The 15,579-nt window shown below is 46.9% G+C and overlaps 7 protein-coding genes across 7 annotated transcripts; 3 read left to right on the forward strand and 4 right to left on the reverse strand.

Annotated features, from left to right (window-relative positions):
* The first annotated feature begins 1,600 nt into the window (after positions 1-1,600).
* On the forward strand, positions 1,601-3,564 carry F4822DRAFT_101544 (major facilitator superfamily domain-containing protein). The gene is made up of 2 exons (XM_051452322.1): positions 1,601-2,093; positions 2,186-3,564. The coding sequence occupies exons 1-2, from the start codon at positions 1,767-1,769 to the stop codon at positions 3,377-3,379; spliced, it is 1,521 nt and encodes a 506-aa protein (XP_051308412.1). The 5' UTR covers positions 1,601-1,766; the 3' UTR covers positions 3,380-3,564.
* Positions 3,529-6,349, reverse strand: F4822DRAFT_440933 (uncharacterized protein; the record flags this gene model as incomplete). The annotated part of the gene is made up of 3 exons (XM_051462809.1): positions 3,529-5,072; positions 5,162-6,017; positions 6,078-6,349. 3 exons carry the CDS (start codon positions 6,347-6,349, stop codon positions 3,750-3,752), a joined length of 2,451 nt encoding a protein of 816 aa, XP_051308413.1. The 3' UTR covers positions 3,529-3,749.
* A 1,418-nt stretch (positions 6,350-7,767) lies between these two features.
* Positions 7,768-8,388, forward strand: F4822DRAFT_435316 (uncharacterized protein; the record flags this gene model as incomplete). Its single annotated transcript, XM_051462151.1, has 2 exons — positions 7,768-8,161; positions 8,225-8,388. The coding sequence occupies 2 exons, from the start codon at positions 7,768-7,770 to the stop codon at positions 8,386-8,388; spliced, it is 558 nt and encodes a 185-aa protein (XP_051308414.1).
* A 445-nt stretch (positions 8,389-8,833) lies between these two features.
* On the reverse strand, positions 8,834-9,877 carry F4822DRAFT_439255 (NAD(P)-binding protein; the record flags this gene model as incomplete). The annotated part of the gene is made up of 1 exon (XM_051462616.1): positions 8,834-9,877. One exon carries the CDS (start codon positions 9,875-9,877, stop codon positions 8,834-8,836), a length of 1,044 nt encoding a protein of 347 aa, XP_051308415.1.
* Positions 9,878-10,192: 315 nt separating this feature from the next.
* On the reverse strand, positions 10,193-12,278 carry F4822DRAFT_423120 (MFS general substrate transporter). Its single transcript, XM_051459941.1, has 2 exons — positions 11,905-12,278; positions 10,193-11,768 (listed from the first exon to the last, which is right to left on the reverse strand). Exons 1-2 carry the CDS (start codon positions 12,144-12,146, stop codon positions 10,442-10,444), a joined length of 1,569 nt encoding a protein of 522 aa, XP_051308416.1. The 5' UTR covers positions 12,147-12,278; the 3' UTR covers positions 10,193-10,441.
* A 214-nt stretch (positions 12,279-12,492) lies between these two features.
* F4822DRAFT_101581 (uncharacterized protein) lies at positions 12,493-13,466 on the reverse strand. Its single transcript, XM_051452323.1, has 2 exons — positions 12,765-13,466; positions 12,493-12,711 (listed from the first exon to the last, which is right to left on the reverse strand). Exons 1-2 carry the CDS (start codon positions 13,452-13,454, stop codon positions 12,652-12,654), a joined length of 750 nt encoding a protein of 249 aa, XP_051308417.1. The 5' UTR covers positions 13,455-13,466; the 3' UTR covers positions 12,493-12,651.
* A 415-nt stretch (positions 13,467-13,881) lies between these two features.
* On the forward strand, positions 13,882-15,560 carry F4822DRAFT_423124 (anaphase promoting complex subunit 8). The gene is made up of 5 exons (XM_051459942.1): positions 13,882-14,029; positions 14,089-14,535; positions 14,589-14,721; positions 14,778-14,961; positions 15,009-15,560. Exons 1-5 carry the CDS (start codon positions 13,932-13,934, stop codon positions 15,491-15,493), a joined length of 1,347 nt encoding a protein of 448 aa, XP_051308418.1. The 5' UTR covers positions 13,882-13,931; the 3' UTR covers positions 15,494-15,560.
* Positions 15,561-15,579: the final 19 nt, after the last annotated feature.

A 15,579-nucleotide genomic window follows, 5' to 3' on the forward strand; every position in this document is an offset into this window, starting at 1 on the left:
GTTACACCTAATCAAGATCTATGTGCCATTGCAAATGTATTTGACCTAGGGCTTTTCTGCGCCACTGAATGCAGCCGTGGGGCCTTGATATATATCTGTTCAAGCGGTGGCTTAAGCCATCAGGTTCCTCTTACAGGGGCTACCTTAGGTACCTGTGCTTCCTTCAGCAAACACAATACGGTTACATCCTGGACGCTGCTTGAAAAGCAAGGTTCTTTCGATCCGTGGCGTCTTAAAGAAACGTGCTAGCCAAGCTTCCTACAAGAATAAACCTTCCAATTTCGACATTTTCTAGCGACGTGATAGTCGCTATCGTTGAGAATATTTCTACGGTTTTGATTGGGTTATTAAATTGCGGTGACCTATGAGCTAGGGTCTGATGAGCTGAAGAGGCGCTCCTAGCCTGTACGATGCGAAAGATTGGTAAGGGTTTCCCTTTTTACGAGTTATCTTGGGTAGCTGTATGGATGGCCACCGCTACAGGTTCAAGCCATTTAGACTGCTCAGTGAAGGTGTGATTCTGAGCATGGTTTCCGTTATCTGATACTAGCTTCTCTTCAACATAGCGTTTTTGTGTGGCTGAAGAGTTTCGAATTTACGAACTTTGGTGGTGGTGTGCCTGTGCCGTACGATATTCTACAGAGTGGTAGTGCCCGAAATTCGCACCCTAGTAGTTCGGCTAACCGTTATCCCCCCCCTGAACGATCGGCACGGTTCGTTCTGCAAGATCCCCAAAGTGCTGGAACGCCTGGTGCGGATCTTCGATACACTATCTTTTCATAATCTTGCGCACATGCTTTTGCTTTTGCCTTTGCTGCGCTAGCTTGGGTTGTTACCCGTGAATTAGATCGTAAATAGTTTGGTTCATGGTACCTACCAGTGCAGTCTATTGGCGGTCGACAGGATGTGAGGTTGGTTCCAAGAACAGTGCTGTGATCACCTATGCCAGGGACTCCACGATTTACGCCGCAAAATCTTGTAACAAGATGAGTCTGTAACAAAAATGTATGGTTCGACGTCTGGCAGGAATAACATTAACGATGGATTTGAGCTGGCTATTTGTACAATTTTAATTGTAGCATGAAGAAATATAGTGATGCATGATAGGCTTATTTTACTTTTACGAGCACGTCCACAGAGCTGGGAACGCTTGTGAAGGCCTTTCAAATAAGTTATCGTGCTTTACATAGGAAGAGAGCACCTAACCCACGTGGGGATAAAGTAGAAAATGGTTACATCGAAAGTTCCCAATCGACAGCCAACGGTTGCATCGAAGGATCCGATAATCAAATGAGGTCCCTGACTGCGGGTATTGAGCGCGGGTGCCGACCCCCGTGCGCACTCTCGGGTATTCCCCTTGGAACGCGTTGGTTGAACGCGCTGGGTAGCTAGAATTGAGCCGTTCACTTGGGTTGTTCCACCGAGTTGGATCATCTCAGTCAGAGCGATCGATTCAATTTACCAATGCTGAGTTACTGCGCCGCTAGAGAGGAGCTACAATAGAAACATGATGGCCAAGAGAGGCAGCATGAATTTCTCCTATCTTTCTTAATGTCCTTCTTGTCTTGGTCGTATGTGGTTTTACTCTGACGTGAGCAATTCGCTGGTTGCGTTACATCGTCACCCCGAGAGCGCCCCAACCGCGCATTATAAGCGATAAACATATAATTAAAGCGAGCACCCACACCAACACAACCCCCGACGCGAAAATCGATCTCGAAAAATAGCTCCCTAGCTGGCTTTCCCCGGCTTCTGCAGCAGTCGCCATGTCTGAAGACACCGACCGTGCTTCTGCATCGCAAAAAGATGTGGAGGCTGCACAGCCGCCGACAGCGACGCTTGTAGAGGGTCAACAAGCGGAGGAGGAGAAGGAGATTGATGAAGATTTGGTGACTTGGGACGGACCGAACGACAAGGAAAACCCCCAGAACTACTCCACGCCCCGCAAGGTCGTCATCACACTCGTCTGGGTCTACGGCAATCTGGTCACCACGATCGCGAGTAGTATTTGGAGTAGCGGTGCCAGCCTCGTCATCGTCGAGTTCAATACGAGTATTGTCGTGGTGACTTTGGGTGTTAGCTTGTTTCTATTGGTGAGTGTTTTCCATTTCCTCCTTCCATTTTGGTCAATTGTTAGACAGGCGAGTCAAATCACAGCAACTAACCAATTCATTCTTGGATATAGGGCTACGCAGTTGGTCCTCCAATATGGGGTCCAATGTCGGAACGCTTCGGTCGTAAGTGGCCTATGACCGTGGCCATGACACTGTTCACAATTTTTTGCGTTCCGGCTGCTGTAGGGAAGAACTTACAGACCCTCCTGGTCGCACGATTCTTCCAGGGTGCCTTCGGATCTGCGCCATTATCCCTTGCTGGTGGCGGTATCGTTGATATATGGAATGCGGAAGCAAGGGGCGTGGCTGTCGCCGCCGCGATCGGTACTCTTTTCGGTGCACCAATCCTAGCCCCAATCATGGGCAACTTCATTGCTGCGTCGCATCTCGGTTGGCGGTGGACGCAATGGCTTAGTTGTATCATGGGCGGTGCTTGCATCATACTCGTTCTGTTCGCGTTACCCGAAACCCTCGCGCCGAAGATCCTACAGAAACGAGCGGCGAAGTTACGCAAGAGCGGCGCGAAACCGAACGCGAGAACCGAATTCGACGATCAGAAATTACTAGGCGTCGCTGATGTTGCGCGTATATACTTCGCGCGGCCTTTTGCGTTGCTAGCTACGGAGCCGATATTGGTCCTTATGACCATTTACCAGTCCTTTATATACGGTATTCTATACCTCGTTTTTGTGTCGTATCCGATCGCCTTCCGAGAAGTTCGGCATTGGGCATTGGGTGTTAGCGCGTTGCCATTTCTCGGTTTGTTGGTGGGAATCGTGCTTGGCGCCGTCCTTGTCATAATACACGCCAAAACCAAGTTCCTAGCGACGGTTCGGGCTAATGGAGGCAAAGTCATTCCCGAGCAGCGATTACCGATGATGATTGTGGGTGGCTTTTTGCTACCAATTGGACTGTTCATATTCGGATGGACATCACATCCCGATACGCATTGGGCTGGTATGGTCGTGGGTAGCATACCGATAGGCATGGGCATGTACATGATCTTTGTGCTATGCTTTAGCTACATCGTTGATGTCTACGCGCCCATCGCTAATAGTGCCGTTGGTGCAAACACATTCGTTCGAAGCTTTTTCGGTGCGGGCTTCCCCCTATTCGCGCCTTACATGTACCACAACCTCGGTGTGGACTGGGCGACGAGCACACTTGCCTTCATCGCTATTGCTATGATTCCCATACCTATTCTTTTCTATAAGTTCGGCCACCGCATTCGTTCGTGGTCCAAGAACAGCGTAAATACAGCTTAGGGTTAGAGGGTACATACATGAAAGGGCTTTTTGGGACATTTTTTAATACCATCGGTTACGTACATAGTATATGATTTCTTGGTTGTTTAAGGGATGGGCCGCTTGGCGGAAAGATACCTCGGTAACGTTGGGAATTTTACTTTGTCTATAGCATTGACGTACAAATATATCCTCCATCAAACCAAAAATTAAGACAGCGCACGAATTGATCCGGGCTATCGAGTCCACGTGTTAGGTGTCGCCATACGTTATGTGACTTTATGCTTGACGTAGGTGTGAATGATGAAAAGTGAGAAGCGATGGCTTTCTACGCATTAATGTTATGCTCCGTGTGTATGGACTTCTTAACGCTTCAATTATGCATGGTATTCTATGTGAACGTTTGTAAATCAATGCTAAAATCGCCCCAATTGGAGTTGTTTGTCATCGGGGCACAACCTAATTCCGCTTGGGGTTGGGGGTTAGAAGATGGTGTGCCAGACTGACATGGGGTAGGTAAATTATTTCGTGAGGTTAGATATATATGGTCCGTACTGGCAGTGAAAAAGCCGAAATTTGTCTCATCTCCAGGTCTGTTTTGAGAAAATTCCCCCCCGCTACGATGAGACGATGGTGGGTCTGAAAGTCCTTGTCCCTCTCTGTTGGTACAAAAAGCACAAGCATAGGATATATCAGGGAGTATAGGGCTGGGAATATTTGAGGGATTTTGTGGTGTTTCTGTTGTCTGGAGACTGTTTCTATCTTGCTGTGAAGGTTCCATTGACGTTTGAGGTCGGGACAATGGTCTAGCGAGGGCCTCCCCTAGAGTCTCTAGAGTGTCGACAGCCCATTCAAGCCCTAGTTTCAAGCGGGCGTAGAATATATGTGGTAGATTATCGTGCTGCAGAATTTGGAGTTGATCGCATACTGCACGTAATAGCGACACGTTAGCTTGAGCTGTCGAGTCGTATTCTCCGTTCTTGAAGAGATTTTCTAGGCAGAAGTTGACGAGTTCGACGAAGGCAGCCATGGGATAATTGCGGAATATCCTTGCTAATAAAGCTAACCGAGCAATAGTTAATGGCGCTTTGCATACCTTAATCAGTAGCTTAAGACTTGAGCGCGCGAGCTCGTGCATTTTATCCCGCGTTTGTTCGTTGCCCCGTTCGCATCTGAGGATAAGGACTTGTGAGACACAATATGCATATACCAATTCCATCTGTAGGGGGTCGATATTTGTTATGTCGTTTATAGAGAATGCAGACCTGAGTCCGACATACTTCTGGGCGAATGCACCTAGCGAACTAGTAACAAGCTGCATATGACGGGCGCGCGTCTCTACGTCGGCGCCAGAGGCCCTTGAGGTATAGAGGTTCAAATATATCTCTTCCCAGATCATCATCAAGTGATCGAAGGCGTTATTGAGTGGGTGGCCAAGCTGTTCTTGGCTTTGATCGGGGCCTATCTGATGATCTGAATCAAACATATGCAGGTCGCATGGCTGTCCTGTCATAAAGACACGTTGTTTATCCAAAGCGTAAAGAACCCGAAAAAGTCGTTCGCGGTCTTTTATGGAATCATGGGAGGCGTTGACTTCCCCGCTTTGACGGTGAGGTATTGCTCGATGAAGTCCTATAGCACGGCCAACTTGACAGGTAACGTTACATACACTCTCAGCTGTCGCATTGGTATAAAACCCTCGAGCAACTAATGTCTATATCATTGAAGCGATGAGTATATATTCGAATCCTTATACAAGAAAAATAGGGGATGCAGCAAACGAGGGCGGATTTAGGCACATACAAGAGTCATGAGCGCTTGAACATTGGTTAAACTGGGCGTCGTGAAAGCTTCAAGATTTCTTATTGCTCGATCGCAATTCTTCAAGAACGAAGGCAAGATATCATCGTTCATTCCACGAGAGTTGGAATGCGAGATGCGAGCGGCTTGAATTTCTAGACCGAGTTCGAGGAGAACAATGTTGTTTATGATAAGGGCCCATGCGCTGCTTTCCCGTTGTTGCTCATCGCCATAATGAGCTTCTATAGCGCGATGAAGCTCGGCCTCGCCGAAAACGGGCGTCCTCGTATTAATATTCCGAAGATATCCGTCCACGAAAAGATTTACCATCAGGCGTGGAGGAGTGGTTATAGGGTTTGTGTCGCCAACTACGACAGATTCGCGGCATTGCGAATTAAAAGGGAAGTCATCTAGCTTTCGTTGCAATGTAGCTCTTGTAGTTGGGTTTTCAAGCACATGAGTAATACATGCCTCCGCATTGTGGCCATCTTTATGTTTACAAGATTCAAGTAGAGGGCTTGCTGCCTGGTGCAATATTGATTTTATCAAGACCATTGGTGCCGGATAACCGTATAGACGTTCGCCGCCTTGGTCGAACTGAACAGTTTCGGACAAAAGCTCGTTTACGACTAGGGGATTGGTCAAGGCGCGAAGCTCGCTCGGGGTGTTAGGTTGGATAGGGCCAAGAGGCCCGGAACTCGGTATTGGTATGGAATCAGACCCGGGAAGATAGGTAGAATTCGAGGGTATGTAATGGGAACACGGGCGCGCAGCGATCTGGCGGGTAAGTTCGGTCAGGGTGCCGAGAGCCTCGTCGACATGATTGAGATGTTCTAGAACGACGGAGAATTCATCTCGTCTGAGGGGAAGTTGCGGAATCAGTAATGATTCTAGGTACTCTAAATGAAGGGCCACGTACAATTGTTTCGTATAGTTCACTCGTTTAACCGTATTAGAGGTATGGCATTCTACCCCAGCCTTCTGGCAGTTCGTACATTCGGGTTGACGACGATCGCAGCGGACCTTTCGGAGCCGACATCGATCGCAAGCTGCAGTAGGAGATACATCATTGCTAGGTCGGGGCCGCTTTCGGGAACTCTCTGTATGCGCGACGGGAGTTGAGTCGCTATCGGGTTCCGGTTGTGATGGCGGAGCGTCGTGACGCGGGGAGTTTTGCATGGAAGTGAACATGAGAGAATTAATTCTTGAATGACCCCTCCAGTAAATGTTTAGACACAGGGCTGATATAGGCCCCGATCTAGGCCTAGGGCGCCGTAACGTGCGCCCTGATCAATAATCGAGAAGCCTATGTAAGCCCCTAAAAATTGGTGCGCGTACGGCGGTCCAATAAGCATAAAACCGCCAATGCGCCAAAACACCGTGCGAAAATATAGTGTGGTGGCGCTTTGTACTGTAGCCCTGTATTTACAGGGAGTAATGTGCTGAAGTCCCCCGTGACTACAGGGGACTATAGTGGTGTATGCACTATAATTATAGTGGCTGGATTTACAGCGCATTACAGCACCCCACTAAAATGCCCTGTAATTACAGCGCTCTACAGTGGGTACCTGTAGGACGCTATACTTATAGTGACTTGAGCCCTATAGAGCGCTGTAATTACAGCACTCTTACAGCACATTTATAGCACGCTTTAGCACTCCACTAAAGAGCCCTGTAGTTACAGCACATATAACCCTGTAAATTTAGACTTTACGGTGCGAAGAAAACCACACTGTGTATATACACTGTATTATGACACATTGACAGTTTATTGAAAACGGCGCACGGTAGTGCGGCATCTAAACCACTTTAGGCTTATAGCCCCTGAGATCACAAACCCGACTCACGTCAAATCTCGCCCACCAACCTAACATACAAAGATAGTTACAGTTCTAAACATATGTCATAACTACCATCGTGATTGATACTTAAGTAAGATATGTTAATATTATAGAAGTTGTCGCTATATTGAGGCCTTATGGAAGGGTCACTGTCAGGTAAAGCCTGATCGACTACCGACGTGTAAGGTAGGCCAATCCTTTTATCACTGCTTGAATGCTTAGATAACCAAAGCTTGTTTCTCGTGTTTAAAATAGCTAAATTTGTATGTTCCACTGTTTTTATAACCGGACAAACTTGTATTGAACATTGAAACCCCATCGGCCGCCGTGTCCGAGGTGAGGGTTAGACCTTCCCGACGGGATACCTAAATAATAGGTTGTTCCTATTGGCCCGCACCGTAGCGTACTTGCCTATTTTGGAAATAGTACTCGGTCGTCGGCACCCGAGCGCAGAAGGAACGCTATATTCTCGCTGTAGTTTTGCAGGAGTAAGCCTAATTTCTTCCAGTATAGCTAGTGAGGATAGGGCTATACAACTGTTCCCATTCTTCAGACCTCGCCCGGAATTCCGACAAAAATTTTAAACACATTCAAGTAACGGACGAACTTCGAGCCGCCAGTAGTAGCATTAAAGAGACCTCGATGATATAATAATTAGATTAAGATGACTTTTAATATTTCGAATAGACCTTATTCTCGCTTCTAGTTGACCTTCGCCATTCAAATCAAAAATAGCTCCTCGCGATAATTTGCAGCGTCGTAACAAAAATGGCCTCGCAGAATCCACCTGTCCCAGAAAAGCTTCTGCCAGCTGTGTATCGGTATATCACAACGCATGACGCCGATGGCAAGCCCACATTTGAGACGGGCGTGAAGGAAGAAATTGACTTTGACCGCACGCCGATGGGTGGTGACCTATTCCTCGTGTACAGCGGCATTAAATATCCGGTTCCCCTCGCCAACGATTCCGATCTCAACACGTACAAAGAACATTGCGTCAAGAAGCCCGAGTCTTTTATGATCCCAGGCGGGTTCTTGTCGCGCTATATTGACTACCACCCTAGTGCTCCACCATTGTGGCACCGAACTACTACCCTCGATTTCGCTGTTGTTATTGAGGGTCAAGTCCAGCTTGAACTTGAAAGTGGCGAGAAAAGGATTCGTAAGTCACCTCGTTCTTAGCCCTAGCGCTTATGATGAGGTTGCTAACTCTAGCTCATCGCAGTAAAGAAAGGAGATGTTGCCGTCCAGCGGGGTACTATGCATGCCTGGAGTAACCCTAGCAGCTCGGAATTTGCGCGTGTTTTCTACGTTGCGCTTGATGCCAATGCCCCTGTAGTTAATGGACAGGAGCTGGGCGAATCTTTGGGGGTTGTCTCTCACAAGTAGACTACGCATATTTATGCATATCATACGATATGCTCTATAGAGTTCTTAGGGGTCATATACACATATGGATTTGAACTATTAAACTAAATGATGTTATGCCCCTCATTGGAGTGTGAATACCTACCTAGGTAGGTAGTTGTGATGTGTTTAATTGAAATAGGTATATAGCACTAGAATTTACTGGGCTCCATCGAGGCTCGGTTAGCTCTATAGTTATAGCGCCTCAGCGCCCTACAAACGCTATAAATATAGCGGACTTTAGCAGGCCAAGGCACTACGGCGTGGAACTTTACGATTACAATACATTTTAGAGCTATTAGTTGCACAAATTAGTTGTTTGGACAATGTGACGAGGTCAGTCACTGAAGCTTACATGAATGAATATGGTCATTACGGAATAGAATTTTCGTATGGCATTAACATTGTGTAAAACTGCGCATCTCAGCTACTCCTTTATCTTCAAGACAGCCTTGCCGAATATCTTCCCATGAAACATGTCGAGGAATCCTTCGATAGCATGATCAAGACCATGCGTAACCTGTAACGGGGCCTTGAAACCTCCCTCGGCAATCCACTTCTGAAGATCCTCCTGATGCCTCTGTCCGTATTTTGGCCAGAAATTATCATCCGACACAACGAACCCAGTCATTGTTAACCGTCTATGATACATCCTAGGTAGATTCCTCACACCAAATCGCTCCTCAAGTGGTTTGTTGATGTTATCAAGCATCCCGCAGACGATAATGCGTCCCCCGACCTTGAGGTTCTCTATTGATCCTTCTAGCTGCTCGCCGCCTACATTGTCGTAGTAGATATCGATGCCCTCCGGAGCGAGGCGCTTTAGAGCATTCCAAGCCCGCTCCTTTTTGTAGTTGAATCCGGCATCGAAGCCCAGTTCTTTGGTAATGAAATCCAACTTCTCGTCGGAGCCTACAGACCCAATCACTGTTAAACCCTCACGTTTCGCGAGCTGTCCAACGACGGATCCAACAGCGCCTGCGGCGGAGCTAATGAATATCGTCTCGCCCTTTTTAAGGTGTCCCAGCTCATATACCGATGAATAAGCTGTGATTCCAGGCAGGCCCAGCGGAGCCAAGAATAGATCCAAATCCAGATTATAATGGTTATGTATCTTGCTAACGTAGCCGAAAAACTCTGGAGGTACTGCAGCATACTCCGCAAAAGGGAGAACTGTGTGAATGAGATCGCCAGCGCTGAACTTGTCGCTGTCAGACTTGAGGACACGCCCGACGGCGAAATTCTCGACAGCTCCGTCGAGGGCAAAAGCTGGCTGGTATAAGGGAATGCTAGGGTCACGCATGCGATCTCGTAGGTATGGATCGAATGACACAGTTAGTACCTTGACGATGAGACCGCCGGCAGGTATTGCGTCTATATCGAAGGGACGCTCTTCCAATGCCAGGTGCTCCCCAGCTACTGGGATTCCGGTAGGAATCTTCTTGAAGACGAGGGTCTTGTTGGCGACCATCTTGTGAACGGAATAAGTAACAAAGCACGGGTTATTAGAAAAAAGGTGCGGCGGGCATAGTACTGTTTAAAGAGATTCCATTATAGCTTCGTCCCCATCTACATCTTTATAGATCACATCATGACTGATATATTTCGTAGCGTCAGTGACTTTTCATCATCATTTATAATTATAGCGTATTCAAATGACTTATCTCCGATCATGGTTGGCCTCTCTTTCTAGTGCGGCGAAAATGTTGCTATAGATGTCATGACTTACTAATCTGGTTTACTGATTCGTTTTGATCTGTTACTGATGAGATTCTTGGCGAATCGTTTTCCCTATTTAGCTTCAAAGATTATTGGAATCTCCTCTTTGGATCTGGTCTAAAATACCCAAAGCTTTAAAGTTTTCCCTAGCCAATCGCTTCGTCGCGTTCTCTGTTCTTTTTTTTGTTCGGCTCAGCGCAAATGATATGAATATCACAGACCTCCTGGCGCTAACTGGACAACCCCCGCCCAGGTATCCACCCGCTATTCCCCCATTTTCCGGCGCTATTTTCTAGTGTAGGAGCCTGAACAAGGCCTAAACCTCATAACGAAACTCCCTATTCTGAAGATCCGTCAAATCCAAAAACTCGTGGTTTTCCTCTGGCTTGTAATTACTTCCCAAAGTCTCTTTCTCCTGCTCCCTTTGCTTATTCCGTCTATCCAACACCCACCGCATCAGAACAAGGTCAAGCGTGATAAGAACATAGATGATGCAAATGGAGATTTTAGCTGGAAGATATCTTGGGGCATCCCGCGCCTGAAAGGTTTGGGGCGATATGATGTTGCCGACAGTGTACGCAATTGTCCCTATGCAAGCCACTGTGACCTTTTTCGTTGACCCCGCTACGTTAGAGCTCTGCAGCCCTAATATTGTCGTCCATCCGATGGGAATGCCACCACTTGTGTAGTACCCGATCAGCGCTGGAACCTTCTGTGTCGTAGCCATTAAAATGGCACCTACGATGGCGGGAATGTGGCCGGCGATGCAGAAATAAAGTCGCTGTTTTGTTTTCATCGCCGCATATGTGAGTCCGACCAAAGCAACAATCTCCCAAGCGCCGAGAGGTGTTACCAAGAGCAAGGAATCCTCGTTTGAGTAACCCATGCCTCTAACCAAGATGTTTCCGAAAGATGTCGCAATGGAGTTGGGGACATTGGCGGCGAAAATCCAGAATGCGTATAGCCAGGTCATTGTATCCGTCAATGCTTCTCTCACCTGGTCCCATTTGAAGGTTTTCGACCCGATTCCCTGTTCGTTATGTCTAATGCGTTCGAGGTGAAGTCCTTTCTGTTCCTTGTCAAGGAATCTTGCAACAGCGGGGGAGTCAGGCATGATGAACCAGAATACGATTCCTATGACCGCAGTCAAGAGACCCAGGAACAAGAAAATAATCTGCCAGCCCTTTAGAAGGGCGTTCGGGTCTTTGCCAACATGTATGGCTACACCGTACGCAAAAAATCCGCCGAACATCTGCGCGGCTCCGCAAGTTGAAAACCATATGCCAACTCGGAAGGCTTGTTCCTCCTTCGTGTACCACTGCGAAGTGAACAATACCCATGCAGGTACAATAGCGGCCTCTAAGACTCCAAGAAAGAAGCGGCACACCAATAATCCGGCATAGTTCTTGCAGGCTGCAAGGCAAGCTAGGGTTGTACCCCAAAGAATGACATTCACTGAGGCATACTTGGCAAGGGGAAATAGCTGTATCAAGCGGATCGTTGGAAATTCGAACGCGAGTTGTCCAAAGAAGAAAATTGATGCGACCCAATTGAATTCATTTCCTTTGAGTCCTGTCGATTCCGTAATGCCAGTCACACTGGCATAGGAGATTGCAGTTTTATCAATGTACTGGAGAAAATCTGCCATACGTCAGTCAGTAAAAAGTCTGAAACCCCGTACCGGGATAGGTACGCTATAGGTGTTGTAACATACTACGATCATATTAGTTAACGAACCGACAGCAAGGACTTCTTGGGGAGTTATTAGCAACTTACCAGACAATACAGATAAGCGGCATTATATGCCAGTCAATACGTCTAACGAGTCTTCGGCTGGCTTCTGGGTCTACATCTTGGTGTAAAGCACCGGTTTCTTGAAGTAATTGGAGGGCAGCATCGGCGCCAATTCTGGAAGTTTGGTGGGCGCGGATTGGATCGGGCTTTTGGAGGAATTCTTCGGGGGCTTTGGCCTGCTCTGTAGGTGCTTCAGGCGCTATATCCTTCTCGGGTGTTGCAGCCATCTTCACTGTCTATCAGCTTAATAGGCGATACTATGGTTCAATTATACACAATTGGTTGCATTGCAGAAAGGATATGAATTCTGCATCTTTCTTTAAAGATGGTGTAATTAAAAAGATATATGTAATCTCATATGTTTGACATGATAAGACAGATTACCCACTTTGAATCTGCGAGATGCAATCGAATTACGCGATTCCGCGAGCACGTCATCTGAAGGCTGATGATGCCACAGCGCTATCAAAGGTTTTTAGTTCTATAGGGGAGTTCACTGTTCTTGGCGACAATTTTCAACTTTGATTATGTTAATCTTTTAGTGTTTCTTTCATTATCTTTTGGAGTTAATGATAATAGGTATGCACTCTTTGTTATTATGAATTATTGTTAAAGCTAAAGCTATAAATCTTTCCTCATAGACACCGACGGCAGCAAACTTAGAGGGGAATCCGACTGCGGCCCGGAACACTTTAGCGGGTATCGCGTAACCCCTATCCTCAACTTGGTGCTCTAAATCATCTCGTACTCGATTTCAATAGTTGCCGCGGTGACTTCGTTAAAACATCCTCTCTATGAACTCAGATTAGCCATAAATTCTTATGAAAATATTAGGATAAACTTACCTCTGCCCTTGCCCAGAGCACGACGATGCATCCAGGCTTCAATAGTTCAAGAAACCCCTCTCCTTTTCCCTGCGCCTTCTCATCCTTAACCATGGTCTCAACGCCTCTCACCCATTCAACCTTATAGTTCCGCCACTCCATCAGCGCGGTAATGTTGTTGCAGACTCTCCACATCACACATCCATCTTCCGCCTCCACGAAGTCCCAGCCTTTCTCTCTTAGGGCTTCCCTCGCGTCTATAGGTTCCCACCAAGTATTTCTCCCAAAGGCATCCTCAAGTGCCACGCCCTGGCCGTTACCTCCATCGTTCTGGAGGAAGGGACGCAGAATGCTGGCCTCGAACCATGTATGGCTATTGTTAAATGTACCGTCACTACTGTAAGTAGCCCATCCTCGGTCAGCAGACCTAGTCTGGAAGACGATGCGCCGTGGAACGATCGTGCGTTCAACGGTAGTTGGGATGCATTGAGTGCTGAGATATAGGCCTGCAATACTGGCGTCAGCACCGGGCCTTGAGAAATTGGCGGCGTATCTTCGTGGATGATCTCTACGTTTCACGAGCCATGGCCTAAGGCCTAAAGAGACCATGTAAATGGCGAGCTCAGCAGGGACTCGGCATTGTAGGAGACAACGCGTGACCTCTGCGTCTGCGAAGGTGGAATGATGGGGGCGGTAGTATGGTAGGTCCATAGCGGCTACGTGAAGTGCACGTACCTATTATGTTTGACGAATACTGAATCCTTATGGCTATGGCAAAGTAGAAAGCTGGCGGGGTTCTGTGACTCAAGTTGTTCTACTCTCTTAGCCTTACTACCCTAGGTAGCAGGGCGTAGGGCGGTCATACATGCATGAAAACATTGATACAATAGGCGATTGTGAAAGAAGATGTATGGCCAGTGGCGTTGTATTTAAGAAGCCACTGTGTTGATGAATTACGGAACAAGTAGAAGAACTATACCTCGAATATGGCCCCTAATGACTTCATTCTCGTTCCGGTGATGTGTGGTAACAAGAAGACTGATGTTTATTGTCACCCTGGTGGGGGTGGCTCAGCGCGACTGTAAACCCCTCCCTTGCCTACAACATTTACCTACGGTGGAAGATGTGCTAATTACGTTCTCTTCTCACCAAAACAATGACACAACAACTACTACGAAACAAGCGAATATGAGCCTTTCAACGGCTCATATTTCTGAGCTACAAGGCTTTTTAAGAAAAGCAGCAATCGACTGCTCCGAAAGGTGTCTATATCAATCCTCAAAATGGTAAAGCAAATCCCATCCTGATGTATAGGTGTTTTCTCACATTCTTTGGTCTTAACTAGGGCTGCCGAGTTGCTCAACTCACTTCCAGACAAGGAAAACGCCAATCCAACCGAGCATCAGCTCCCGAATTCTATGTCTAATGCTTTTGAGTTCAAATTGGAGCAACATGGATTTTCCAACTATCTTGTAGCTAAACCATTCTTTGACTGTCGCGAGTTTCGACGCTGTGCGGAAGTATTTCTCCCAACATGCGGTGGTGAATTGACGGTGTCCACAAATACACGCATCAGTCAAAAAGCACTATTTCTTTCGCTATATGCTTTATTCATTGCAGGCGAAAAGCAGAAAGAAGAGGAACTAGGTCAAGTCTTAGGTCCCGACGACACCGAAGCAATTGTCAATAAGGAATTGAATTACATTAAATCAACCCTGGAGTCTTGGTTCAAGTTTTTGCAGCAACCCGATTCTATTCAGTCTAGGATGAGCGACGGTTGGTTGGAATACTTGTCAGTGAATCTCTCTTCTGAATAGCGCTGAAGCTCACTATAATCACCATAAGATATGGGCTGGTCCTTGCCAGAGATAGGATCGAGAACCCCGCAATACACTGGTTATTACAGAGCGTCGCTATAAACCCCTGGAATTGGAGTGCTTGGCTAGAGCTGAGCAACTTGATGAGAAGTCCACAGCAGGTAAGAGATCAACTCCCCCTTTGTGTTCTAATAGGTATCTAATGACCAGGGAAAAGCTTCAGCAAGTTCAATCGGAATTAAAACCGAGCATCATGACGTTCATCTTCTCTATCCACTGCCGCCAAGAGTTGAACCACACTTCCCCGTCCCTTATTAACGAAATTTCGCAGCTGAAAGCCATATTTCCTCATAGTCAATTTTTAGAAAGCGAGCAAGCGTTGGCACTATACCGCATGGAAGGTTCGGTTTCCCCCGCGTTAATTGAGCACATATTTACACTGCTTCAGATTTTGATCAAGCCAATTCGATCTTCTCGGCGATGCTCCTGTCTAATCCCTTACATCTAGATGCTCTAGATCACTATTCAAACGTACTCTACAGCCTAGTTTCCCGTGACCGGCTCGCATTCGTTGCCCAGATAGCATCAACAGTTGATCGCCACCGGCCAGAAACGTGTTGCATCGTTGGAAGTTACTATTCTTTATCTTCGCGTCATGAGGAAGCAATCGTATACTTCAAGAGAGCCTTGGTTTCAGATCGGAGCTTTTCGTCGGCTTGGACCTTGCTTGGTCACGAATACCTGGGGCTGCAGAATATCCATGCTGCGATTGAATGCTACCGACGGGCGACTCGTCTGAATAGGAAGGACTCTCGTGCGCTGTTTGGCCTATCTCAAGCTTACCAACACTTCGAAAAGGATAGCTTTTCGGCGTATTACTTGCGACAGGCGGCTATATTAAGTCCAAACAATGATTCTCTAAACGCCAGTTAGAAGCGAAGTTGATATACTTATTGTGTCTACGAATTGTAAATAAATGTTAATATCTACTATATTTACAGCGACCGTAGGCTCAGTAT

This window comes from Hypoxylon trugodes, assembly GCF_022578975.1.
Source record: "Hypoxylon trugodes strain CBS 135444 unplaced genomic scaffold F4822scaffold_14, whole genome shotgun sequence".
In the NCBI taxonomy this organism is placed as follows: Eukaryota; Fungi; Ascomycota; class Sordariomycetes; order Xylariales; family Hypoxylaceae; genus Hypoxylon; species Hypoxylon trugodes.

What these genes read in the sequence shown, in the direction of transcription:
- F4822DRAFT_101544 (XM_051452322.1), top strand. Translation starts at nt 1,767, where the DNA reads ATGTCTGAAGACACCGACCGTGCTTCTGCATCGCAAAAAGATGTGGAG. An exon ending in GTGTTAGCTTGTTTCTATTG is followed by an intron (nt 2,094 to 2,185) that starts GTGAGTGTTTTC and finishes TCTTGGATATAG; the next exon opens with GGCTACGCAGTTGGTCCTCC.
- F4822DRAFT_423120 (XM_051459941.1), bottom strand. Translation starts at nt 12,146, where the DNA reads ATGGCTGCAACACCCGAGAAGGATATAGCGCCTGAAGCACCTACAGAG. An exon ending in ATGCCGCTTATCTGTATTGT is followed by an intron (nt 11,769 to 11,904) that starts CTGGTAAGTTGC and finishes CTGACGTATGGC; the next exon opens with AGATTTTCTCCAGTACATTG.
- F4822DRAFT_101581 (XM_051452323.1), bottom strand. Translation starts at nt 13,454, where the DNA reads ATGGACCTACCATACTACCGCCCCCATCATTCCACCTTCGCAGACGCA. An exon ending in TGCTCTGGGCAAGGGCAGAG is followed by an intron (nt 12,712 to 12,764) that starts GTAAGTTTATCC and finishes CTGAGTTCATAG; the next exon opens with AGAGGATGTTTTAACGAAGT.
- F4822DRAFT_423124 (XM_051459942.1), top strand. Translation starts at nt 13,932, where the DNA reads ATGAGCCTTTCAACGGCTCATATTTCTGAGCTACAAGGCTTTTTAAGA. An exon ending in GACGGTTGGTTGGAATACTT is followed by an intron (nt 14,536 to 14,588) that starts GTCAGTGAATCT and finishes AATCACCATAAG; the next exon opens with ATATGGGCTGGTCCTTGCCA. An exon ending in TGATGAGAAGTCCACAGCAG is followed by an intron (nt 14,722 to 14,777) that starts GTAAGAGATCAA and finishes ACCAGGGAAAAG; the next exon opens with CTTCAGCAAGTTCAATCGGA.